Genomic DNA, 27,828 nt, shown 5'->3' with positions numbered 1-27,828 from the left:
GAATTAAAATGAAAAGGCTCATAGGACATAAATGTCGCTCTTAGTATCCGGTGTGTTTTCTTGGTGTTCCTTGAACTTCCTTCAGCTTTACACTTTCCCCGCCCTAATTGTCACGAAGGGAGGCTGTGGAACGCACGGCCGCCATCTTTGGGATCTGCCTGCCTGTCGAGAATCGCGCTCCCCCCAGACCCCCCTCCCCGGTATTCCAAGGGTGGAGATTTTAACCAACTCTACACAGCCAAGCAACAAATCGTTTGACAACTTTGAAAACACCCGGAATCAGTGTTAGGAGAATATAACATACGAAAAGAATACAAGTCCACTAGTCTTTCTGTCCAAAATTGGTTGAAGCACACGACATTTTCTGCCTCGCTCAAACCTGGCCTTATCGGAAGGGTGAGTTTCAACTGGCTAACAGCAGCTAATGCTATCTAGCTAGTTAAAAAAAAACTATTTACACGTTAATGTGGATGTTATGACTGTGGTAAACAATACTTGAAACAGCCTTAAGTGTACCAATACATACAACACTGTCATATCACCATGCAATGACTACACACCAAACAAAATTAAGAATCGGAGTAGGCAACTGCTTTGTACGTTACTGTACATTATGTACATTACTTGTAGCTAGCTGGTTCAAGTTTTCACGGCTTCTAAGCTAGCGTTAGCTTGATTCCACATCGACCCCACTAACTTGATAGGGTGTAGCTAGTGAGTTGTTGATTTGTTGACATTACTGAGGTAGTTACCTAACTAAAGGTGGCAGTCGTGTGTCGTAGCACATGTTATTGTCGATTTGACTGTTGGCGTTTAGAACTTTTGAACAACATCCTAACTATATAGCTAACTACTTCGATAGCTATGTTAGCGAAGGACGGTACAGACGCTACTGATGTAGGCAGCATGCCAGCGAGCTAGATATGGTTGGAGACTTTATTCAATTAAGAGTTGGTATTTCATATAATTTAATTAGCAGTATTGCTGTTACCGTCATATTAACGTGATTAATCTGCATTGCAAAGATTACATGATAAGCAAGAGTTTTCTAGAAAACATTGTCTCTGTGTCTGATTCACACGTCTTGTTTATAAATACAAGGTTATTTTTAAGTCCCTATGTAATGGTTATACACATTAATATGAACAGAACTATAACATACAATAAGCCGGCAAATGCAAACACCTTGCTATTATTATTTCTAAGGAGACAGCATTTAGTATCAGCTTGCATTACCATTGATATATATTAGTGATGTAACACTACCCTGATCCAGTATCTCTGTACGAAGGAGACCATTTTACTTGTGATGGGTTCTCCTCTGAGCCCAGTATTGGTTACTTTAAATACCCATCAGCTAGCTCTGCAAACATGACAAAATGTTTGTTAAAGGTTCGAGAATTCCACTAAGGGCGGTACAAATTGATTCAGGGATGGGATCTGGGATGGATGGGTAGGGTGTTAGACAGGGCTGACTTGTGTCATCGTGCTCTAGTGATTACTTTTGTTGGTTTTGGGCATAGAAGCACAATTGTGGTTGTTGGCAGGATAACAGGCTCTTCACCAAGCATGTGTATGTCGGACTTCACTTCCTGGTTAAGGGAGCAGTGTGATAAGAAATAGAATGCCTTGGTGGGATGTGCATCAAAAGACGCGTCCATTTTCTACTCTCCCAAAACTGTTGAGGAGTTGATGTGATGATGCAAGTCCATGGTCATTAATTGGAAGTCACATAATTTGGAAAGGAAAACATTTTCTAATGTAATGTAGCTTGCTGGCACCCAACCTACCGCAGGGGGCCACTAGAGCATGACAAGGCAACCAAGACAGAAAGCTGCTCTGGCAGTAAGTAAACCCTTTGGAAAGTCTTCTTTTTTTTTTTTTTTCTGGACCGCATAAGCGGAGCCAGCTAAGAAGTGTGAATGTCTATTACTGGGTGAGTGACTGATTACCCATTGTTAAACAGCATAATAGTTGAAGATGCAGACTGTCACGTTGGCGACTGGGGTTTGATCCTCTCCACGGACAAAACAACTTAGGTTTTAGGATTTGTTCATGATTGACTAGAACTTTGCTGCCTACATGCTTGAGTAGCTACATTATATAGTAAGCCTAAAGTAAAACTGTTGACAGTTATTGCAATGGACGAACTGCACCGGCAAGGATATTGCTCTCGATTTCCATAGCGTATTGGTTGGCTATTCAACTGTCGCTGTTTTCTAAAGAATCAAACAAGTCATGGTTGGAGTCATTGTCTTCATTATAGGTACTGTATAGCTAGACAGAAACTTGGCTACCAGCTTCAGTGGCTAAATTATAGTAAGCTTAAGGTAAACCTGCTTATGGTTATATTGCGATGGACGAACTGTACCGACGATTAATGTATTGTTCTGGATTTTGATTTACATAGCATAGTTCTCATGGCGTAGTGATTAGCTAATCAATTGTCACTGTTTTGTAAAGAAACGGACTACCCATGGAGTGATTTGAATCATTGTTTTCATTATAGGTACTGTATAGCTATTAGCCAGCCATCTTCAATGATCTCTTTCTAATTTAACGTGTTGAATGTAGTTTAGTGATCCTGTTATACCTGTTGTTGGTTTAGATGTTAGCTAATGTAGGTAACTAGTTTCGAGAAACGTGGAGTTTCGACTAATTGGTTTGACAATGCAAGAAGTAAACAGACACCACATCTCTACACACATCACATGCACGCACACCCACTGTTTAAATAGCATAGTGGTTAAAAACAGTCTGTCACATAGTAAACCACGGAATCCAGCCAGGGACAACATTCAACCCTTCTAATCGCGGGCCAGCAGATAAAGACTTGCCCAGTTCATTTTCAGTTTTTTCGAGGGATTTCTTGCATGCAAGTTCTGCCTCAAGTCCCCTGTCTGCATTTCAGTAGGATTGAGAACTGGGCTTTGACTCTGCCATTCCATAGTCCATTTCTTCCCTTGTTGCTTTCCTTGTGTCTTTTGGATAATTTTCTTGTCACAAGATGCTTGTTCGGTTCAAGCTTAAGTTTTTAAATAGACTCATGTTCTCCTCAACCTTTCTCTGGTGCAATAGGGCGTTCATGTTTGACTCAATGATGGCGAGTTGGCCTGTCCTTGAGATGGCAAAGCAGGTCAAAACTATAACGCTAGGGCATCAATGCTTAACGGTCGTTACGAGGTTCTTCTGTTTAAAGGCAGTGTTGTGTTTTCACAAAATATGGCGGGCAAACAACTTTGCCAAACAACTTTACCTTTGATACGTCTGTACTGAGCACTTTGTTCCAGTATTATTAGTGTTTTCTGGAAGACATCATTATGTCATGTCAATCTTCTTTTTTGGGAACAGTGGCTTCTTCCTTTCTGACCTCCCATGAAGGGCAAGTTTGTCCAGCCTCTTTCTGACAGTTGACTCATGCACCGTGACATTGATTTTGACAAGAGAAGCATGTAGATCCCTTGGGTGTTACCTTGGGGATCTTGGGCTGAGTAAGGTGGGACAACTTGTCCTATGTAGTTTGCCTGTGCTCTGGAATTTTTATTTGTGTATGATCTGTTGGACAGTGGAATGAATTGTTTGGAAATTACACGCATACATTTATACTGAAATTATTGTTTTGTTTTTTGCCATCAGTCTATACACAATAGCTGCCATGACCTGTGATCGTTAAGTCTGACCACAAATTTTCATTGGAATTCAAGTCCAACACTCCAGTGTTGTCTTGGCTGTGTGCTTTGGGTCCTTGTCACCCCGAAAGATTAATCTGGTAGTATGATGTTCCCACCACCACGTGTCACCGTAGGAAAGGAATGACATTAGCTAGGCGAATGCTCTTAGAGTCCTTTAAGTATCGTTTGGCAACTCCAGGCGGCATGTCATATAACTTTTACTCTCTACCATAAAGTCCTGATTGATGGAGTGCTGTAGAGATTCTTGTCCTTCTGGCCGATTCTCCTATCTCTAACAGTGTCAGAGTTTCTGTCGAGTGGCCAATGGGTTCTTGGTCACCTCCTTGACTCAGGACTTTCTTGGACAGTTACTTAGTTTGTCTGGAATGCCAGCACACTTTGAATGTTTCACTTTGATTGAGGCCGCCATGCTCCTGGGAAGTTTCAATATTTTTTTTAACCTTTTTTATGAACTTACCCAGGTCTATGCCTGGGCACAATTCTATTTTGGATGTCTAGGGAGAGTTCCTTGGACATTATGGCTTGGTGTTTACTCTGGCACAGAGTGAAGTGGATATGGGGACCGTCTATAGATGTGCCTTTCTAAATCATTTCCAGTTGTTTGAATTTGCTACAGATGCAGGGTTCAACATTAACGATGGTAAGATCTAACGTTGGGCTAGTAGGCAAAGACAGTCTAGTACTCAATTTCCACATTTAAATTCATTGTATCATACTAAAATGTTTGCTTTTCATCTTTGTCTCTCTTCCGCTTGTTCTCACATAAAATGTGTCTGTGGTGCTTCTCCCCTCTCTGTGTGGTACTGTACCGTTGTCGTCTTTTTGACCAATAATATTTGATGGCTTGTCTGTTTTGACCATAGTTCATAGTGCATTCTACAGCAGTTCCCAAATATGGGATCGTACGAGTCAAAGCAAATGATTGTACGAGTCAAAGCATTTTTGTTATGGTGGAAAAAACGCGTTCCATGGGTCGGAACCGATAATGCAAGGGACACGTACTGTCGTTCATATTGTGCATTTCCTGCATAAGTTGATAAGGCAGGGTCGTTTATTAAGGGAATGAACACATAGAGAAAACCTGCTCTTAAGTCCTTACAGCATGTCCCGTTTATTGTGGCCAAACTGGCTGCTGACAACCCAGTGACTGCACCAATGAACGTCTGCCTGCTCAGAATGAATGAGGTGGCACGTTGCCAAATGAAAACTAATTACAACCGCCTATCATGTTGTGAAGTGGGAGAAACCATTCATGGATTACGTCCATGACGTATGCTGATAAACACAGATGAAGAAACCATAAGGACATGGCTTGTTGACAGTAAGTGTCATGTTAACTACGCCTGCCTGAGTGCTTGCTAGCAGTGACACACAAGAAGCCTGTCAACCAAGTTGTGCAAGTACTGTATTGTGCCGTATTTGTTGCCATGAATATATGAACTCTTATTTTATTTTCATGCTTTTGTCGCATCAAATAAGCAATTATCTTCATGAAAAGATGATAGTGATATTTATAGTTGCTAATATATAACCATTGATTAGAAAGTAATGATGTGCGTTGCTTCATATTTATGTGAACAGCAATTGCTTGTATCAGCTCTCATGTCTCATATCATATGCAAATCTGTGTTATATATCAATATTCTGATAGCATATTTACATACTAAATATCTGTAAAATAAAATAATATTGTGGTTTTTTTAAAACTCTGTTTGGGCCTGTAAAAATAGTCTGGGCCAGTAGATATCAGGCCAACTAGCCGATAGGGCCAGTGTGGGAAAAAAGTTACCATTGGACCCTGCATTTCAAGGTTAAGGACACAGGATGAATCTGAGCTCAGTTTGGAATGTTATGAAAAATGGTCTGAATACTAGTTTTACATTTTCATATCAATTGGCAGTTAATTATTAGGATGTGTAGATTGAAGGCAGTTTATTTTTTTATTTAGTAAATTATAAGTTACGTCCGCAACAAAGCAAGATGTGGTGAAAGTGAAGGTCTGAATACTTTCCAAAGGTACTGAACATAACTCCTAAGGTAAAATGCTGAATCCATTTATGGCCAGGTATGTGAACTCTAACATTGTTTGTTCCGGCAATAGGTCTTATTCACTTGTTTTTCCCCTTATTTGTCTTGTAATGTCTCTTCATATGAAAGTAATTAGATGAGTTTGAGTAATCCAAAAGTTATGTTACTGATAAGAATTGTAAATAGGTAGCTAGTAACTGTAATAGATTACATTTAGAAGTAACTTACGCAACCCTGGGTATATGTGACAATCTGAGTGATCAAAGATTGTACGTAAATTATAGTCAGGGCATGTCTCCTCACTAAAAAAAACATGCAATGGTTTATGCCTACATTGCAATTTTGAGTAATGATTATTCAAGTTATTATTGGAGGAACAGCACATGAGTAAGCCTTGGTGTTTGTTAGAGGTAGTTGACAGCCATCGGAACCACTGGGCCAATTTGTGCAGATTTTCCACTCGCAACAGGCTCAATTCTTCAAAACATTATGCATTCGGATTTGTTCAGGGTAGACAAAAACATCACAGGCCGGCTGAGCTATGCTTCCCTGGTTCCATTTCTTGTTTCATTGAAATAATAGTGTCTTTCAGTCTTTGCTTTTGTCAAATAATCCTCCATTTGCAGCAATTACAGCCATGCTGACCTTTGGCATTCTAGTTGTCAATTTGTTGAGGTAATCTGAACAGATTTCACCCTATGCTTCTTGATGCCCCTCTCACAAGTTGGATTGGCTTGATGGGCACTTCTTACGTACATACGCTCAATCTGCTCCCACAACAGTTATAGGGGTGAGATTCAGTGACTTTGCTCACCAATCCATTACAGATGTGATAACCTTCTTTCTTCAAGTTCCCTTTTACCCTGTACAAATCTCACACTTTACCAGCACCAAAGCGCCCCCAGACCAGCACATTGCCTCCACCATGCTTGACAGATTGTGTCAAGCACTTCTCCAGCATCTTTTCATTTGGTCTGTGTCTCGTGAATGTTGTTCATTGTGATCCAAACAATGCAAACTTAGATTTGTCTATCCATAACATTATTCCAATCTTCCAGTGTCTGTGTTCTTTTCATTTTATTGGCTAGTCTGAGATATAACCTTTTCTTTGCAACTCTGCCTAAAAGGCCAGCAACCTGGCGTTGCCTGTTCACTGTTGATGTTGAGACTGGTGTTTTGTGGGTACTGTTTAATGAAGCTGCCAGTTGAGGACCTGTAAACTGTTTCTCAAACTAGACACTCTAGGGTATTTGTTGCTCAGTTATGCCCTGGGGCCTCCCACTCCTTTCTATTCTGGTTAGAGACGGTTTGCGCTGTTCTCTGAAGAGAGTAGTACAGTGTTTTAAGAGATCTACAGTTTGTTGGAAATTTCTTGCATGGATTAGCCTTTATTTCTCATAGGAATAGACTGACAACTTTCAGAAGAAAGTTCTTATTCTATTAAAAATAACCAATTTCCAGCTACAATAGTCATTTACAACATTAACAATGCCTACACTGTATTTCTGACAAAATTCATTATTAATTTGAATGGACAAATGATTTACTTTTCTTTCGAGAACAAGGACAAACGTATTGAACATTGGTGTAAATCAAATGCAACATATGCCTGATTGATTGCTGAGCTCTCATCTATTCATGTTAGCGCTACATCCAACTTTCAAATACAGCGTACTAGAAAGTACAACAATGCAGAGGCTTTTAAATAAATCTATAACCAAAGAAGCACTCTGCTTATCTCCTTATCAATTGTGAATTAATAGTGATTAATCTCTCACAATCAGATGGCTGTTTTAGTCCAGCCGGAGTCACAAGGGACGCCAGAGCTGTGTTTGAGACCACCTAAAGCAAGACCAAGGCCTTGCATTTCAAGTCCATGTCAAGACCAAGACCCTGGGGGCATGAGGCTGAGAATAGCAGGGAAAGTGTTGAGTCTAAGTCAAGACCGAGACCTGAACAACTCAAGACTTATTATAGATGTATCAGATCCCCACCCTAATATGACCCCAAATTGTCTGGTATTTTTGTAATTCATATTTCTGAAGTATGGACTATTTCCCAATTTATGTTTCTTTTCCCAGTTCAAATTGAGGAAACCTTGTCCGAGACCAAGTCAAGACCGGGTCTAAATGTAACTGAGACCAGACTGACACTCAAAAACAGGTCTGGAGACCGGACCGGAGTACTACAGCTCTGAGGGTTGCCATAATGAAATGGCATCAGTACTTGAGTGTTCTACCTAAGCTACTAAAGAGAGGATGCTTTTGAGAGCCCATTGGCTAATTTCGTTTTTCATAGATGTTGCACCTTTTAGCCCCTTCTTTCTGCTGGGGAGATTGAGATTATTAGATACCTGGACACATTTTGTTTAAACACTTGATGGTTTTTCGATGTTAGAACTATCACTGCAACTGCTACCGAAGTTGTCTGCCTCAAGCTAGTGAGTGGCATCAAGATATTGTCCCACATATCCAACAGCATGGTTATTAAAAGTTTCGGCTTCAGTGTCTGTGCCTACAAACTTAAGGGAGAAAATATACCTCAAGCGTTGAGCAGATTTGCCTAACCAGATATGGCAATGGCACCAACTTAAACGCTGCCAATGCCATTGCATTAAATGAGCAGTTAAATAAATAGTTTGACAGATTGGTATAAGTGTAAAATGGAAAACATTGTACTGATTTTTATTCAGTTTAATAGCACATTATGTAGGCTATGATCTGTAATGCTGTAATTTAAGTGATATTATCTATGCTGTTTGCACCTATGTTTGATAATCGCAAATCATACTCGTAATTGCAATATTTGTCAAAGAACTTGCGATTCAGTATTTTATCCAAATTGTGAAGCCCTATGAGGCAGTACGTCTAAACTTTTCAGTGGCAGAAAAAACATGCAATCCAAAAGTGTGCACGAATTCTGACCGGATTCTCTACTTCAAAGAGCATCTTTTCCAAGTCATAGAGTAACAGCTCTTCAATTTGTATGCACATGGTCACAACGGCTAGACTAGTAGTGATAGTCAAAAGCAATGAATTGCTTACTTAAATTAGAACTTACAATTTCAATGAGAGGCTGGTCAACTATGACAGCTCAGTGGGTTGAATGTTCTCTGGGTGGCTGGCCAGCAGAAAGGAAAGGGCATAAAAACCATGCGTGATTTTCTCGTTAATTGTGTGGATTTTACATGGAAGGCAAAAAACACTGTGGTGAACACACACTGATTATTTTTGTTGATTTAGTAAGCAGCCATGGCTTATAGAGCGCAGTTAGTATGTTGCCTTTTGTGTTTGTGAAAGTGCACTGTAGATATAACTCTCACTTTACTCTTGAGAGACACCCTGGCAGGACAACCCAATTTATATCTCCAGCGACCCCAGACTTATATAAACATTTGTCTATTCTATCAAAATCAATCTAGAGTGCAAAACCAGACCAAATAATTACTTTATTTATTTTTATTATAAATTTTTTATATTTTATATTTCCATTAATGCTACTTTTATTATTCATAATGGGCAATCTTTTGTAGATATAGTACTGTATGCTTTTCTATAATAGAATAATAATTTCTAAGCATACTTACCAGTGCTTGAGTAGAATGGTGGCCAATTTGTTTTAATATGGCTTTTTTTTTTACCATGCTCCCCTCTGGTTTGTTAGGGCTACCTTCAAAACAAATCTCTTTGCCCTATACGATTTGGTTATCTGCCCCTCATTACTGTACTAGACTCAACTTTTTTACATCCTTATTTAAGTCCTTCTTAGGCAAATACTCCCTATACTGGATCTCAGCTCACTCCTCAACATCTGCTATTCCAGTTGTATTCTGAACTCTGGTAGATATGTCTGGTCACTTCTACAACCCACAATTCCTTTTGCTGTCATTTCCCCCCGTTGACTGCCACCATTGACTTGCATAATGTGCACATGACCCTTCATTTTTTTTTTTTAAACAAATGTTTTGAGTGTGCTATCATTGATGAAAGAGCTGTCCTCTGATCCATGCACCAATATGTTGGCATTATTGTGCAGGAAGAGCCCAATGCTACTCTATGAAATACATACACAGTATAACATCTGATCGGAGTGGAATGTCAAAGGGGAATTTGTTTGTAGCAGTTATTGCTGATCAGGCCCCTTTTCCAGTAACACCAACAAAATATGCTGAGAAGTGCAGTGAGAGCATACAATGGGTTGTCCAGACCCCCAGCTTTGTTGTCCTCCAGCGGCATTGTAGAGTGTAAGTGGCAGGATGTAGTTCTTCTTTAAAGGTGCCTGCCCCATGGCTGTCTGTGCTCTCACGTGCCTCCTGCAGTAGAAAACATCATGAGAGGGGCCACCATAACAAGGCTCATTCATGAGCAACAATGTAGTGGACAACAATGCAGCAACCAATAAAGAGTCCCAGTAGCACATTGTTACGAAGGCTTTATTTGAGCGCCGTGGCAGCAGGGTGGTGAGTGAGACGTCCACTGTTGTCTGACAAAAGACGCATGCCTGTTGTGGCTGCCCGAGGGACTGTGGGCTGGCTGTTCCTTCCAGGTCGAGGGGGAGAGGAGCAGTCTTGTGACTCTGGCGTCGGAGAGGGAGAGGCGTTGTTCTGTGTGTCTGTGCACTGTGCAGCTGATCGTCTGAGCTGGCCAGGCTCTGTCATCTTTCCTCTGGGATGTCCATCGATCGCAGGTGACATGTATAAGAGTCAGCGAGAAATGTTTCGGATCGGCACACAGGTAGTGACATCCACAGCTATTCATCATCTGGTTTGTTATCATCGGAGGGCTGAGGAGGCGTGTAGCTTATGGCTGCAGCTAGTTCCATGTTGGGAATGATATTTGTTTCCTGCTGCAAGGCATAGCTATTTAATCTCAACTATTGTCTTATGATGTTGGGTTTTCTTTTGGAGAGAAATTGTCTTTGCTTTAGCGTGTCTGTCTGCGTAAACGATGCAAATGGGCGTTGAGATGGGAAGGCAGGGGGCAGTGTCTGTCAGCCAGGATACAGCCCGCTGGCATTCATATAGTAGTTGTTGTTTCCATGGAAACGGGAGACTGATCTCTTCCTAGTTTGTTTGCCAGAATGGAACAAGAGCTATAACTGGCCACCATCCAGAGCTCATGGTTACATCACAGGCCTATGAGCCCACCCCTCACTCCTATTATTAGCTCTGCTGGTGCAGCCAGGGATGCTCACAGGGTTGTGTAATGGGCTGACCACGGCAGAGACGGGCACACTAGGTTCATTCACATCATCTGACTGGAGCAGCCCAGTGCTGTGCGTCATAAGCAGAGGGCGCTGAACTGAGCAACAAAGGTGAAAGCAGAGCACTGTTTATTTTTTAAAATGTTTACCATTTATGATGCTACTTAAGTCTGAGGAGACCTTTTATGTAAACACTGCACTTGTTTCGTTTCTTGGTTCTACTCTGCTACAAGTCTGGCAGGGTGTCTGCTCTGCGCAGCCTCTGCATTTAAACCCACTTTTCTGCTTGAAAAAAGTCAATTTGGAGAGAGATAGTAAAGTCATTGGGTGTTTTTACTCTGCCGTCTCAGTTACTGTGGGCTGAAGCTGACTGCAGGCACAGTGGAGGCTTTTTCTGAGCACAGGGCATTCCATGTAGGATTTTTACTGCATAGATAATTAGCATTCAAGTCGTATAGATTCCATTTCAGTACACAACACACTGACGTCAGTCTTGAATAAGAATGCCCATTGCCGTCTGTGCCCATTCAACACAGCCTAGTACATTGCTTTATGGTCACCAGAACCTGTATCTTAAGGTTACTCTGCAAGTCAAAATCACATTTACCTAACTCTGAGTAAGCCTGCGTTTTCTCTATGTCTAGCCAGTCTTGAGACCTGAATTGAGAAACTGCAGGTTTTTAGGTTTATTTTTGAGTTAATATGAAAGTTAGTACCAGTAATGGCATAAAAGACAGCATCATCACACATGTAATGTCCAAAGGAGTTTACCTTATATCTTCCTGAACCATCTTTCTTTTTACACTTATTCAGAGGGGCATTTTCTGTTGCTAGCAAACTAATGGTTTTCAGCTAATTGTCCCTAAATTAAAACAAGAAAATGATCAATTTAGGCCTTGATTTTTGATTTTGTGAGTTTAATCAAAATTATTTTCCTAACTTTATAATTTGTTACAATTAACTAACACAGCAAACTCAGTATTATAGCAGAGTGTGTGGAGAATGTTTGTAGGGAATATTGGTTTCTGTCCTGCTTCAGGTTAACTCCAGTAGCATTCTACCAAGAGCTCTGGGCATGCTCTGCACTGCATTTTTTTTATTTGCATTGACTGTGTAGATATGTCTACAATGTTTGAGACACAGGCTACACCTTGAAATTGGTGTTACATTTCAAATGCACTTGTTTAAATCCTTTTTTTAATTTTGTAAGCACATTATGTAGTTCTACGATCTAAATTTGTAAGTGAGGTTTTTCACCCTGTTTAAATCCAACAGTGGTTAGGGTTACAGATAATCGTAATTGCAATAATCGTAAAAAAAATATATTTTCCGAATCATGCTGCCCTATTTTGACATATATTAACCCAGAAATAGTTTTGCCTGTGGCCAAACATGCTTAACTACCGATCCCTGGCCAGGTGATTCACCAAGTTCATACTTTTAAACAAAACAAAAATTAGTTTTGTTCTCATATGCTTACAATGTTGTTATGATTATTGCTTAATCAGTTTCTAAGATTTCTCAGTGCTGTGAAAATGCTGGGGATTTGTAGTAAAAAAAAAACATAAGATATAAAATCCAATTTTTATTGTTTCTTGCTGATTTTTTTGTGCTTTTCAATATTGGCTGCTATAACTGGTTAGTTCAAGGAACTTTCAAGGCAGAAACCATGGCATATTTAGATCAGACATGGCAGCTGGCGTACAATTGCTTTGTCATCTTTATTAGCCTTTGTTTTGGGAGGTTGAAATGCACGCAAATACATAAATATACTAGCCAATAGCCCAGTGCTCTGGTCCCTGGCTGACTCTCTTTCTGCCACCCTCTCATTCCCTTTTGCTGTCCCAACAATAATGGCAAAGGAGTTGTAGTTCAAGACCATGCCTTGTTAGACGTGGCAGCCAGCATACCTTCACATTTTAGACATGTAGCTGACACTCCTATCCAGAGCAACTTGTAGTAGTGAGTGCATACAATTATGACCTGGTGTGGTTAATGTCAGATCATTCTGTACGAAAACAATTCCACAGGCTTTGCTGCATGATCTAATGCTCAGTAAGTGAGAGAGAGTTGCTGTGACACTGTTCTCAGTTGCATGGGAACATTTTTCGAATAACAGGAAATTACAAGTGGCCTAGTCCATCAGCCTAAGCCACTGCCTCCTGTGCACACGCTCTACTACTGCTGCATGAGTTTGAATCCGGCCCAATGCTCTTTCAGCAAAAAACTGTCCTTTACCTCCACATGAAATGCCCCCCCCAAAATAATCCAAAGGAGAATCAATATCAACATTCACCAATTTGCAGTTTGTCTGTGGTCCCTTCAGGTGTGTACACGCATGAGGCTGTTGTCCTGCAGATGAGCCGTTGGTGGGGGCTGTCACGTCGCTGTCGCACATAATACCTGGCGGCGGCGGTGGCACTGGCACGTCCCCCCCTCAGCATGCCCAACACCAGCCGGGCGGGGAGCCTCAAGGACCCCGATGTTGCTGAGCTCTTCTTCAAGGAGGACCCTGAGAAACTCTTCTCGGACCTGCGAGAGATCGGACATGGCAGCTTTGGGGCCGTCTACTTTGTGAGTATCGTTAAGGCATGACTGAACACACACACCTGTGGTTTTATTTAGACCAGTTACAAATATAGCTCAGTGTTGACTTATGTGTTTTTTTCTGCAGGCCCGGGATGTGCGGACCACTGAAGTGGTGGCCATTAAGAAGATGTCTTACAGTGGAAAGCAATCCAATGAGGTAATCAATGTCTGTTTAAGGACATTGATTTGATGGACTGAGCCACCAATCCTCTCAAAAAATGATTTCAGTTGCCGGAAGGCTATCATACCAAGGAAGCTTAATATAGTCAGGTTTTTTTAAATCTAGCCGACTTCAGGCTTAATCTGTAATACAACTGTGGATATTGCATGCATGCCTTAATTAACTCTAGCAGACTTGACCACATTGTCATTTTTCTAAATATTTGATTTAATCAGTTGAATACCAGCAGAACAGTGGTAAAACAGTTTACCTACATGCACATTGAGGTACATGGTTCGGGAAGCAAAGAAGAATCCACAGTAAGAGTTTTATTCCTGGAGCCCTTGTTAAGGTCAATGGCATCGGGAAGTCTGCCCGGTAGCATGCAACAGGTGGATATGACCCAAAGAATACATCAAAATCCACCAGGAATTTTACCACAAAAACATCCTGTCCACCTCTCAGGGCTGTGCATCTCAGGCACAGGAATTCATCCAACCCAGATCCTATCAGGTGACTGAGTGTATCTGTGTCTGCTGTGCCAGCTGTCATTACTGGTGTCTCCCTGAGCTCAGAGCTGTGTCCTTGGTGACGGGGTGTATCTGTCTGCTGTACCAGCTGTCATTACTGGTGTCTCCCTGAGCTCGGTGCTATGTCCTTGCTTCCTCTCACTGTACACCAAGTGACTTGTGAGCTCCAGGCTGTCCTAACACTATGGGAGACAGTGTCTCCTTGAAGCTAGTAAAACAACCCATCCTGATAACAGACACGGCACTAAAAATAATTCTGTTGGCCATCTGCTATGTTCTTCAAATTATAATTCTTTGTAACATACTGTTTAAAGCTTATCCAAGCATGATGTATTGCTTCCATTGTTTTACCTACTAGAAATGGCAAGACATAATCAAGGAGGTGAAGTTTTTGCAGAGAATACAGCATCCAAACAGCATAGAGTACAAGGGATGCTATCTGCGAGAACACACTGCCTGGGTAAGAGGATTTTCCAAAAATGTAAACCCTAGGTTACAACATGAACTGTAATGTGAAGCACTGAACGTCTACTTTCACTCAGCTGAATGCTTTTTGTCTTTGTAGCTGGTGATGGAGTACTGTCTAGGATCTGCTTCAGATGTCCTGGAAGGTAAGATGAAAGTTTTTATGATGCATTACTTGTTTCCGTTTGTTCTTTCTCCATGATTTGCAGCACTCTTTCCCTCTCTACATCTTGTCTAGTTCATAAAAAGCCTCTACAAGAAATGGAAATCGCAGCAATTACTCATGGTGCTCTTCAGGGGTTAGCTTATCTTCATTCCCACAACATGATTCACCGGTGAGTAGTGCTTGTATGTGTGGACTTGCTGGATCTGTCCTAAAGAAGGGTGTGTGCCAGTGGAACAAAGCTCCAATGTCCTTGATTTGAATCTCTATCCCTCACCTTTCCCTGTCTCTCTCTGTCTCTTTTTTGTTTTTGTCTGCCTGACAGAGATATCAAGGCAGGGAACGTCTTGCTGACCGAGCCTGGCCAAGTGAAGCTTGCAGATTTCGGTTCTGCCTCCATTGTCTCTCCAGCCAACTCTTTTGTGGGGACGCCATATTGGTGAGGGGCTCAATTTCAGGTCACAGGAAAATATAAATGGTGTTTCAAATGCAGGCGAGAATTCAGAAATGGAGTACCCTCCAGTGCAGTGGTTCATAAGCCTCTCCAGCCGGTCCATGTATGAGATGTCTTAGCACACCCAAATCAACTTGTCCGTTCAACCTCAAGCCCTTAACTGCTTGATTAAAGGGAGCTAGTTTAGGGCTACAACGTGACTGGGGGGTTCCTAGGAGAGGTTTATGAACCACTGTGCTAGTGCCTCTCCACCCTGTTCCTGTTGGTACTGCTGAGTATGACAGCTAGGGGCCATGCCTAGGCTTTTGTGTCTCATGGTGCCTCCTACTATGTCAGTGTACCTCAATTGCACATGCATCTCACAGCCTTCCCATGCCATTTCTCTAAGTTTTACCGACTTTGATGCTGTCTTCTGTGCGTCCTTGATCTGCAAGTAGATTACTGCCTGCTTACCAAATTCAACCTAAAAGCTTTGTGATTGTACCGGTCATTAAAATGATTGTTTGCTCAGGATGGCCCCAGAGGTAATCTTGGCTATGGATGAGGGTCAGTATGATGGGAAGATTGACATCTGGTCTCTGGGAATAACCTGCATTGAATTAGGTAAATTCTCTTGTCTTTTACTCTCGTCTGGTTCAACTTTAGACTTGATATTCTGTTTAACTGCTGTCATGTCTTCCTATCTCGAATCAATATCTGCCCTGTGTCATAGACTTTTTTTTCTCGATAATGGTTTTAATAATGCATTATATTGGATATTTTCTTTCTTGATATAACTGGAGTGTCTGCTTAAATGACTAAAATGTTAAAATGCCACTGTATCTGTATTTCCTCCCCACTGTCCTCTTTGTTTTCCTGTTAGTGGATCCTGGTAACCTTTTGTTTTTCCTGGTCTCTTTGTCTTTAGCTGAGAGAAAACCTCCACTGTTTAATATGAATGCGATGAGTGCCTTATACCATATAGCGCAGAATGAAAGCCCCACTCTGCAGTCAAGTGAATGGTAAGTCATGCAATAGGTGACCTATTCTATAGGAAAATACAAATTCCCCTTAAGTATTTTGTGTTGAGAATTAATCTCTTCTTTCTTGCCCCCATCTCGTACTTCAGGACAGATTACTTCAGAAATTTTGTAGATTCTTGCCTCCAGAAATTTCCTCAAGACAGGCCCAACTCTGAGGAACTTTTAAAGGTAAGACCTTGCATATATCGTTGAGGGGTTTCCTGATGTTATAAGGTCACCCTCAAATGAACAGTAATATTATACACCTTCAAGCCAATAGAGAACAACTGACCTCTGTGCCTCCCTGTCTGTTAGCACGCATTTGTGCAGCGGGAGCGACCTGAATCTGTCCTCATGGACCTGATCCTGAGGACCAAGGTTGCGGTGCGGGAGCTGGACAACCTTCAGTATCGCAAGATGAAGAAAATCCTCTTCCAGGAAGCCCACAACGGCCCTGTAGCCGAGGCACAGGACGGGGATGAGGAGGTCAGTCACCCAATCGCTTTCTGTTTTCCGGTAGAGCTTTAAGTTGACTGTGGTTTTTAACTGAACCGCTGTAGTATAAAAGCCCCCTTTTATAGTCCAGTTAATGGAACCTGGTAGTGCTGAATGATTCTCTCTTAACGATTCCTGTTAACCCTCTGCTTCTGATTCTAGTGTTGTTGACAGGGTTTCATGTTCTGTGTTTGTTGTCCCTAGGAGCCAGAGAACAGTGGCAGGACAGGCACAGTGAACAGTGTTGGCAGTAACCAGTCCATACCCAGTATGTCCATTAGTGCCAGCTCACAGAGCAGCTCTGTCAACAGTCTGACCGACGCTGGAGATGACAAGAGTGAGATGGACATGATGGAGGGAGACAACACCGTCATGTCCAACAGCTCTGTCATTCACATCAAACCAGTGAGTTGAGTTGATCCTGGCATCACAGGATGACTGGAGGCTTAAATATAGAGTTGATTTGGTGAAATGCAAGACAGTGTTGTTCGTTTCCTGGGGTGTTTTACACATTATTTGTAGGCAGTGTTTTTAGCTTTTTATTTGTTTCTTCAGGAGGAGGAGGAGGAGGAGGAGGAGACGTATCACCAGGAGTCTGAACCTAACAGCCGGCTGCCCACCGAGCCCCAGTCTGCCCCTGCACACCCTCCACGGCCAAAACACCAGCGCAACCGAGAGCACTTTGCCACAATACGCACTGCCTCCCTGGTATGGGGACACTGAGTCTGAAAAATACAGCAATACTTTGGATAAGGCAGAGTTTACAAAGAGACAAATAAGTCTTTGTATTGAGAGATTTGACAAGCCCTACATCTTCCCCCAGGTGACGCGTCAGATGAAGGAGCACGAGCAGGACTCTGAGCTACGGGAGCAGATGTCAGGCTATAAGAGAATGAGGAGGCAGCACCAGAAGCACCTGATGGCCCTGGAGAACAAGCTGAAGGCTGAGATGGATGAACACCGTCTCCGTCTGGACAAAGAGCTGGAGAACCAAAGGAACAGCTTTGCCCAGGAGATGGAGAAACTCATTAAGAAGCACCAAGCAGCCATGGAGAAAGATGTATGGCCATTTGCATACTCCATAACCTTTATATTTATTTATTCCATACCTTTATATGTATTTACTCCATACCTTTATATTTATTTATTCCATACCTTTATATTTATTTATTCCATACCTTTATATTTATTTACTTCATACCTTTATATTTATTTACTCCATACCCTCTATACAGCTCCGGAACAAATTAAGAGACCACTGCACCTTTTTCTTTCCTTTCCAAAAACTTTGAAAAGGAAAGTTTTGAGTGAGGAACAGAAGCGTTCAATTTGCAGTGGTCTCTTAATTTCAACCCTGTTCCTCATTCAAAACCTTCCTTTTCAACTTTTTGTAAAGGAAAGAAAAAGGTGAAGTGGTCTCTTAATTTTTTCTGTGGCTCTGTTTATCTACCCCATACCCTCTGTTTATCTACCCCATACCCTCTGTTTATCTACCCCATACCCTCTGTTTATCTACCCCATACCCTCTGTTTATCTACCCCATACCCTCTGTTTATCTTCCCCATACCCTCTGTTTATCTTCCCCATACCCTCTGTTTATCTACCCCATACCCTCTGTTTATTTACTCCATACCCTTTATATTTATTTACTCCATACTAGGGATCCACCCATACAAGTATCGGGTATCGGGCCGGTCCTGGGCTCATGTACTTGTACTCGCACTCATAGAAATATGCCGACACAACTCAATGTTTGTGTTGCCCCTGGACGCATAAGTAGGCTATAGAATATAGAACTCAGACTACGGAGATGTCAGCAATGACAGAAGTAGAGTGCAAGCTAGGCTAAAAGAGGAAAGGAAAAACACTAATTTAACACAAGCACTTTCATCAAACATCATTTCTGATTGGCTTTTGCCACTGGCTGTTTTAATGGCTTATTAGCCTGAAATAGGCCCACTAGTATCTTACTGCTTGGAAAATTCATAAGAATTGAGCAATTGTTAGCGAGACTGAAGACAAACTTTACAGTGACAAAGCTATTTAATATCATGGCACAACAACGTTTTTTTTTTTTTTGTTCTTTCATTCGTGAATGACATGGATACAATAACTATCCATATAGGTGACCATAACTGACTTTCTTTCATGTAGTGAAAAGACAAGAGAATCTTGGGAACCCCTCCTCTTTTACTGCATAAGTGGTTGTGGTCTATATTACCCCAGAAAACATGCACGGGTGCATACTTAGGAAATCCACCAGAAATAGTTGCAATGTAACCGTAAAGAGTTTAATTTTAAGCGTTCTATAAACATAGCTACTGAATGAAGCTTGTAGCCAGTGAAGTTTTTGTCTAACCTGAACAAATAATTTGTCAGAGGTGAGGATTGAAAACTGGTCACCCGTATGGCAGTCCGCAACGATATTTCTAACCTTGTCAATGATTATATTTTCGCTGCATTTTGCAATATTTCCTGTTCAAACTCATTTCATGCAATACAATAACTATCAATATAGGTGACGACAACACCAGAACCCGGTCCACAACATGTTTATAGGGGACAAAACATTTGTTTGTTTACTGAAAAGATCCTCCCTAGTACAGCTTTGAGTACTTGGTATCGGTACTCGGTATCGGCTAGTACCCAAATATAAGTACTCGTTCTTGTACTCGGTCTGAATAAAAGTGGTGTCGGTGCATCCCTACTCCATACCCTCTATTTGTTTACTCCATACTCTTTATTTGTTTACTCCATACTCTATTTACTCCATACCCTCTTTATTTAATTAGTCCATATCCTCTATTTATTTATTTAGTTCATACTCTACTTATTTTCTCCATACCCTATTTATTTATTTACTCCATACCCTCTATATATTTATTGTTCTCCATATTTGCTTCACTCATTTACTCTGTAGTTGTTCACTCATTAATTAATTCATGCTCTCTTTTTTTTTACTCCATGTTCGCTTCACTCATTTACTCCAGATCCTACCTAGTGTAGCTTTGAGTACTTGGTATCCATCCTCTGTATCGGCTAGTACCCGAATATAAGTTCTTGTACTCAGTCTGAATAAGTGTTGTCGGTACATCCCTACTACATACCCTCTATTTATTTACGCCATACCCTATTTATTTAGTCCATACTCTACTTATTTACTCCATTCACTCATTTTTGTGGAAATTCTTTCCCCTTTTCCCGCCAAAAAGCTCCAACACCTCAGGAGTTTGTGATTCAATAGTGGACTTATTTAAGGTAATAAAGCCATGCTGGTGTGGAGTAACCGAACCATGTTTGTCAGCAGAACAGCCGGCATCCATGCATCAGACACTTCCATACAGTAGGGTTATACAATGATATTAGGCCTTCCCGTTATGCTAATCTAATTCCCCAATCTTCCACCATTGTTTCACAACCCTCTGGGATCTGCCCCACAAGACACTGTTAGGAAATATTGGTGGCGTGATGGTGGCGTGATGCGTCTCATTCTCCCAAGAGTCAGGGACAAGCCACAGGTCCTTTACTTTCATATGCGGAAAAAAACAAGAACCACTCATTGTACTGATCATGGGAATAGTAGTGGAGTCAGAGCAAGAGTACAGATAAGATGCCCCCTCTGTCCTTGACACAGAAATCCAAACAGTGTACCTTATTATTCATCCACCTCTGTTTCTCAGCAATCAAATGTGGAAGAATCAAACAGACTGATCAGAAAAAGGCCTTAGGCTCAAGTAACCTGGTTAAACGTTTCATCGGTTATCACCCAGCATATATACAAGTGATTACATGATACATTTAGAATTGTTCTGTCTACTCTTCATCAGGTTAATGCGAAACAACAACACGATTTTATGAAAAACCTCTATCATTTACTCCATACTCCCCTCAATGATTTTCTTTTTACTTAGTCAAATCTTCATTGGTCTAGAATCTAGTGCTTGTATTTCTACAACTACTACTACAATTTCCACTGCATTTACTTCAGGCACAGTTGTGAAGGAGAATGTTCTTTAAGTTAGATTTATTAACATGGATTTTCTGTGTCTCTGCAGGCGAAGACCTTTACCAATGATGAGAAGAAGTTCCAGCAGCACATCCAGAGCCAGCAGAAGAAGGAGCTCAATAGCTTTCTCGAGTCCCAGAAACGAGAGTACAAACTCCGCAAGGAGCAGCTCAAAGAGGTAGAGGAAGGCATGCTGTCATACAAATGGAGTCACATGTCTTGTCAAGACAATCTGGATGGAATGTGTTGTTTGCCATAGGATTCCATTCGGGTTGCTTTGTGCGTCACCCCTCAGAAATTGATTTCAGCTTAGTGGCATTGCGTCACAAATGAATCCCATTACATGCAACTGATTGAATGCAGTGTCCAGTCACCAAGCAGAAGAAAGGGTTCCAAGACTCAGCCAGTTTGCCATGCAACGCTGGTACGGCCAATGCCGTCTGAGTGACAGGTTATATACATGGTCTGGCAGAAGAACAGGATTATGGCCAGTTTTGACTGAAATTGTGACTTGCTCTTCATTAAAGATGGTAGACCAATACAGAACATTTGCTAAATTGTACATAAACACAGACAGCATTTTGTCTATTATACTGCGCGGAGAAACACGACATGCGTCATTTCTAAGACTGCACACTCCTGTGGCATGCCAGACAAGGATTAAAGACACCCTTTATAGGAAATGTGGACATTGAACTCCCTTCTCATTGTTTAATCTGTCTTCTCCCAGGAGTTGAATGAGAACCAATCGACCCCTAAGAAGGAGAAACAGGAGTGGCTGTCCAAGCAAAAGGAGAACTTCCAGCACTTCCAGGCTGAGGAGGAGGCTAATCTGCTGAGGAGACAAAGACAGTACCTGGACCTGGAATGTCGTCGTTTTAAGAGGAGGATCCTCATTGCTCGCCACAACGTGGAACAAGATCTAGTGAGAGAGGTCAGCACTCATTTAGCCGTTCTCTTTCTTAGACACTTCCTGTAACTGTGCTTGGCCTTAGATTTGCCCTCTATAGGTTCTGGCCATCTTCTACTTCTGAGCATAGTCCATACATAGCTTTTTCCTTATGTGACCATATTTTCTAGATCTCTTCAGTTGATCCCTTTTAGTCGCAGCAGTTCTCTTAACCCGTCTGGTTCCTCCCCACTGCCTGTTCTGTGTCTAGGAGCTGAATAAACGTCAGACTCAGAAGGACCTGGAGCACGCCATGCTGCTAAGACACCATGAGTCCATGCAGGAGCTAGAGTTTGGTCAGGTCAGTACCATCCAGAAGATGAGGACTGAGCTAATCCGCCTGCAGCACCAGACCGAGCTCACCAACCAGCAGGAGTACAACAAGAGGAGAGAGAGGGAGCTTCGACGTAAACATGTAATGGAGGTCCGACAGCAGCCCAAGAGCCTCAAGGTGAGCACATATTGGAGACTAACATATTTCCATACTTCTGATGTTCCTTGGCAGCTTTTCAAGGACTTGACGACTGCTTATTGTTCCTTTTCCCCCGGCCCAGTCCAAAGAGCTCCAGATCAAGAAGCAGTTCCAGGACACATGTAAGATCCAGACCAGACAGTACAAGGCCCTGAGGAACCACCTACTGGAGAGCACACCCAAGTCTGACCACAAGGCTGTCCTAAAGCGCCTAAAGGAGGAGCAGACCCGCAAGCTGGCCATCTTGGCTGAGCAGTACGACCACTCGATCAACGAGATGCTCTCCACACAGGCTGTGAGTCCCGCCCCGGACTTGTCCCACTTCCACTGGGCAGACTTTGGAAAAGGCTGTGTAGTGATGCGTAGCGTTAACGTTGTGTCCTCCCTGTGTGGCTCTCCTCTAGCTGCGTCTCGTTAACGTTGTGTCCTCCCTGTGTGGCTCTCCTCTAGCTGCGTCTCGATGAGGCTCAGGAGGCCCAGTGCCAGGTGCTGAGGATGCAGCTGCAGCAGGAGCTAGAGCTGCTCAACGCCTACCAGAGCAAGATCAAGATGCAGACGGACGCTCAGCACGACCGCGAGAGGAAGGACCTGGAGCAGAGAGTGTCCCTCCGGAGAGCCCTGCTGGAGCAGAAGGTCTCATCTTTTATTCTGCCTCTTAAATCAGTGGCTCAAACAGAGAATTATCTTAGCCCTATTTTACATAAGAATCTTGTGCTACCACTAACGATGTTCCAGTCATGGGTCTGGCAATAAGCATTCTTCATATCATCTTATATCTGAACGTTCGTAATAGAAATCTGCTCACCTTATGTTTGTTGTCAATAAGTAACTTACACAATGCGTTGCTCTTCACACTGCAGTCACTCCCTCCCTCAGGAAAGAAGCATGTGCTACAAGCATGTGCTACAAGGAAACATAATGGATTGAGCCAGAGATTTCATACTGCATAATACTTTGTTGGCTTGAGGAAATCAATCATTGGGGTAAAAAAAACCTAGTGCACCACTTTGAGCATAGTGGATAGGGTGCCATTTTTGGACTCCGTATTCAGTCAACATTTGTTCTGTACAATGCTTCAGTTTATTTTCTGCTCCAGTGTTTCTGTTGTCCTTACTAAGCAAATGCTATGTTGATACTGCGATATTGTATGACTGAGCAGCTGTGTGTGTTTGTTCAGATTGAGGAGGAGATGCTGGCCCTTCAGAATGAGCGTTTGGAGAGGATCCGTAGTCTGCTGGAGCGCCAGGCCCGGGAGATCGAAGCTTTCGACTCAGAGAGCATGCGTCTAGGCTTCAGCAACATGGTGCTGTCCAACCTCTCCCCAGAGGCTTTCAGCCACAGCTTCCCTGGGGCCCCCGGCAGCTGGGCCCACCAGACACAGCACCACTCTGGGGGCTCCCAAGGGCCCCACTGGGGCAGTGGAGGATCTGGGCACCAAGGCAGTCAACACCAATATCACTCTGGTCAGGGAGGGTTCCCCATGCAGCAAGCTTGGAGCCAAGCCATGCAGGGCGGAGTGGCCCCTCAGCCATGGGGCCATTCCTCGGCAGGACCCCTGGGGGCCAGAGGCAGTGGTGTGCAGAACAGCCCCCAGGCACTGAGCAGGACAGCTTCAGGTGGGCGCAGTGAGCAGGCTATGACCAGGAGCACCAGCGTCACTTCTCAGATATCCAACGGGTCGCACCTTTCTTACACATAGACTCCCAGCCAGCCCAGCTGGGCCCAATTGTCAGGAGTAGGAGAGTCCACAGAGCAGAGTGGGACAGTGCAAGTTGAGCTCCACCACACCACCACCTCTATTTCCCCTTTTCTCTAACCTCTCTCTCCTGTCCTGTGTACAGATGTGGATATGTGGGGAAGTTAATGTTGCTCAGGTCAAAAGGGCTGAAAGAGGCACGCCCCCTCTACACAATAGTTTATTAGCACGCATACAGATCACGTCATCTGTTTCTTTATCAACACTTAATACTTCCATTGGTCTTTACAGCGCTTCCTCTTTTTTGAATTAATTTTCATGTACTTACATATGTGCTACTGTCTGCTCCACTGAGGCCAGGTTTGCCATCTGCTTTTAACGTTGCTTAGTGTCTTCTGTCTACCAATTACAGGAAGCTAAGGCAGCCCAGGACCCCCCCCCCCCCCTTTATATTTGATCAGGCATTGGCCTATCTATCCAGTTACTTTGAGGTCAAAATACCAGAGAAACTCCACTGCATTAAAACCCTCTTTATGCCAGCCTGCTATTAAGGTCATTTAAGTTGCTGAAATAACTTTTGAAATCTGAAGAATGTTTTGCGTTAAGATACTCTATAGAGTAGCTTGATGATGCCTGAAATAAATGTATGTTGGTTTGAAATGGTTTCATAGATTTTAGATGGTGAAGGACACTGGGGCACAATTTTGTTTGCTTGTATTTTGGTCAGCTTTCATTGAACTAAGCAGTTTATATTAAAACAGTTCTTAAACCAGCTACTATCAGCACCTGTTGCAGAAATGTGGTGGTTATTTTTTAAGATTGTTACTCTTTAAGAATCAGCTGGTTTTGTGGAGTTTGATGATAAATTATGTTTTAGCTGTTCTTATTTGTTGTGATTTTAGGAATTGAAGCTGTTTGGAGCAAGAGAAAATGTTTTAGCAGATTTTTTTGTTGTGAATTTCAGAAACATTTTAGAGTTAGACCTGCAGTTTGAAATATTTAAATGTTAATATTTACCTTATTGGAGAAGCAGTTACAGAGAGGTAACTTATCATTGAGCAATTTGCCAGCATTTGGTGACCTGTCTTTTTTATTTTGTCTCCCTGTAGGAGTTTAAGCTGCTAATTAATACATTTGCCAATAACATTGCTGAAGTAGTATATTCATATTTTATATGCTACTCTTTTTGTCTTTTTCTGTTGCAAAGGTTGAGGTCCAAGCTAACCATAAATTCAGCATTAGCCATATTCAACTCAGGTCTGTACTGCTGTACTTCAGGCCAGTGTTATTATTGTTAATTTAGGTGAGTGTCTCATAGCATTACTATTTCAGCCAAACCCAAGGGACATGGCAGAGCCGGAGCCAAAACTAATGACCTAAAGCTTATTAATAGTCCTGTGAAATTGTGCCTTTATACCCTGATACTGATAGTCTAAGTGTACAAGAACATTCATATTTCAAACAATTTTTCACTGTTTTAAATCCTTTTATAGTTTTACCAAGTTTGTATTACATTTCATTTTCACATTGGATTATGTGACTGGTCAAGGAGGATGATCTGCATAATTCACGCTGGGCAGATTTATCATCAGGCTCAAGAGCAAAGACAGACTGTAATAAGAACCCTGACAATTATCAGTTAATTTAATTTTAGTGCCTTTTAAATTCTGTTGCCTTGTCAAAGCACTTTATACAGCAGAGAAAATGTATATGGTTAAATGGGTGGCAGTTTAAGGCCTAGCCATCTGGATAGGTGTTGGAATCTAGTGGGTTGCTCTAGTGGTTGAAGTATGGACGTACCAGCTAATAATGGGTCTTATATGGAGTAAAGATTTGAAAACCTTGGGCTAAGTGAAGGAGCAGACTCATAGCAATGTATAGATATATTTATATGGCTGCGTATCTTTCATTTGTGGCTAGAATAAAGCTGATTGTAGAGTATTATAAGACAAGATATTTGGTTAAAACAACATTTGCACGTTCCAGGCCAGGTTTTTACATGAAAGAAGGGAACATAGAGAGCAGAGCTCCATTTGTATACAGAAAATTATATGGGTTCAGAATGTGTTTGAAAGGGAAATATTGAAATTTGCTATGTGAAGGCTGTTTTTGACCATGACAGCAGGCTTGGCATGGAGGTGTATGTGGAAGCAGGTTAATGTAATTCAGTCAAAAATGTTTTCAAATTATAATAGTCCTCAATATAAACAACACTAACAACTCTTCGATCAGAGATACATATCACACTACCCAAAGATTAACAGTGGCTGGTAAATTTAAGTGCAAATAATTGTTAGTGACTGCTGTTCAGCATGTAAATGGAACACTAACAAATTGCACATTCTATGTTGGTGAGCAATTTGAAAGTGGTTAAAGGTGTTAAAGCACTTACATAGTCATTTACTTTGCCAAAGGTGGTTCGATACCTGAGAACTTTTTATCTTTTTTTCTCAAACTTCATTCTTTCACACTATGCTTGCTTTTAGGATGAGGGTTACTCTGTATGGAGATCTAAAACACTTTAAACGCATACATGTGTATTGAAATGGCCTCTGGGGGTTAAAAAGACCTAGAGATGGAGACACCTTAAGTAATATATCCTCCTATGAATCATTGAAATGTTCATATTGTGTATATCTACACTTTCTGGGATTTCAGTTTAAAATGAAATTTGCATTGTGACAAAATCATAAATCATCTCGAAGAATAACATTAGTTTACTCTACAGACGTTATCCACATCTCAACTTAAGATTGGTATGAAGTCTAAAAGTAACTGATGAAAAGTGATCTAGGTTGTGTGCATACTGATCCCTACTGCTTTTTGTGCATGGCATCCATAGTGTACACTGTTCTTTGGTTTTACAGTCACTCAGTTTATTGTTCCCCACGCAATCGGGGAGGGTGCTATGGATAGGTTTCGGTGCATGCATTCATATAAGCATATCTCTGACACCAGTAGCGCCATTTTAACCAACATTGAGTAAAGGATTGTTCTTGCCATAGAGATCTGGCAGTTTTTTCTGTCTATATCTACACTGATTGACATGGTGTTGGTGCAATAACAAGTGACTGATTATGCAAACTTTACAACATCTCACAACTTACCCCATCTGACCTAAAGTCATGAAATTAGGTACACATGTCCATCTCCACAAGGAACTATTCTGCCATGAACCCATAGCCATGATGTATTTTCTGCCATATAATATTTGTGAAAACACTGAAAATTCTACTCTGGCACCGAATGACTGATCTCTATAAACATTTACATGAATGTGGTCTGGACTATATATAGTCTAGACCACATATATAGTATATACAGATCCATCTGTCAAGGATATTTGCATTGTAATAACATTTGGTAGTGTTGCAGACACTATCAGGACTTAACATATAAACAACATAATGGCGCTTTAACAGCACATTTGTCTTATGATCTGTTTGACTTGACTTTGGAAATTTGGCACACATGCTCAGGGATGAGTCTTGTTAACCCACATAATGTCCAACAACAGTGTACTGATTTTGATTAAAACTTGGGTAATTGATTGCAACTTGCCATAGAGATCAGTCATTTCCTTCCTAATACATGGTATTGGCCAAAAGGGGGTGCTACATTCTTTGTGGGGGGCGACATGTTTACTGATGCGGTGTTATTCATTCCCCCTCATGAGTCTGTTGCAATAAGTCTGTGCTTTTTTCTTCTCCTATCCCATCCTCTCTACATTCACATGTACCAGATTAGAATAGTAAATATTCTGATTTGTGTTATTGTTGAATGTGATGCTGCCATTGTATGCCAACATTAATTTAAAAGTTGGTAAAATGCTGGAATAAGATTAATTGCTTGCATATTTAAATCCCCCATTAAAATGTTTCCATTTCTGGATCATGTCCAACTGTGATACAATTTTGTTACAATAC

General features: G+C 41.7%; 1 protein-coding gene across 4 annotated transcripts; it reads left to right on the top strand.

Moving 5' to 3' along the window:
• The first annotated feature begins 65 nt into the window (after positions 1–65).
• On the top strand, positions 66–27,793 carry taok1a (TAO kinase 1a). Of its 4 annotated transcripts, none has more exons than XM_034291506.1 (20): positions 66–396; positions 13,249–13,496; positions 13,597–13,668; positions 14,560–14,661; positions 14,767–14,812; positions 14,905–15,001; positions 15,155–15,268; positions 15,795–15,886; positions 16,191–16,284; positions 16,392–16,473; positions 16,600–16,770; positions 16,984–17,184; positions 17,338–17,487; positions 17,603–17,839; positions 20,835–20,963; positions 21,516–21,719; positions 21,946–22,185; positions 22,289–22,501; positions 22,657–22,839; positions 23,384–27,793. In XM_034291506.1, the coding sequence occupies exons 2-20, from the start codon at positions 13,365–13,367 to the stop codon at positions 23,903–23,905; spliced, it is 3,081 nt and encodes a 1,026-aa protein (XP_034147397.1). In that variant the 5' UTR covers positions 66–396; positions 13,249–13,364; the 3' UTR covers positions 23,906–27,793. The 4 variants fall into 4 exon arrangements, with proteins under 4 accessions (XP_034147397.1, XP_010890488.2, XP_034147395.1 ...); XM_010892186.5 differs by having other exon boundaries at positions 17,335–17,487; XM_034291504.1 differs by lacking the exon at positions 66–396 and adding an exon at positions 10,371–10,453 and having other exon boundaries at positions 17,335–17,487.
• Positions 27,794–27,828: the final 35 nt, after the last annotated feature.

This window comes from Esox lucius, chromosome 1 (genome assembly GCF_011004845.1).
Source record: "Esox lucius isolate fEsoLuc1 chromosome 1, fEsoLuc1.pri, whole genome shotgun sequence".
NCBI lineage: Eukaryota > Metazoa > Chordata > Actinopteri > Esociformes > Esocidae > Esox > Esox lucius.
Note: the sequence above shows the minus strand (reverse complement) of the source record. Positions and strands in the feature narration are given on the sequence as shown.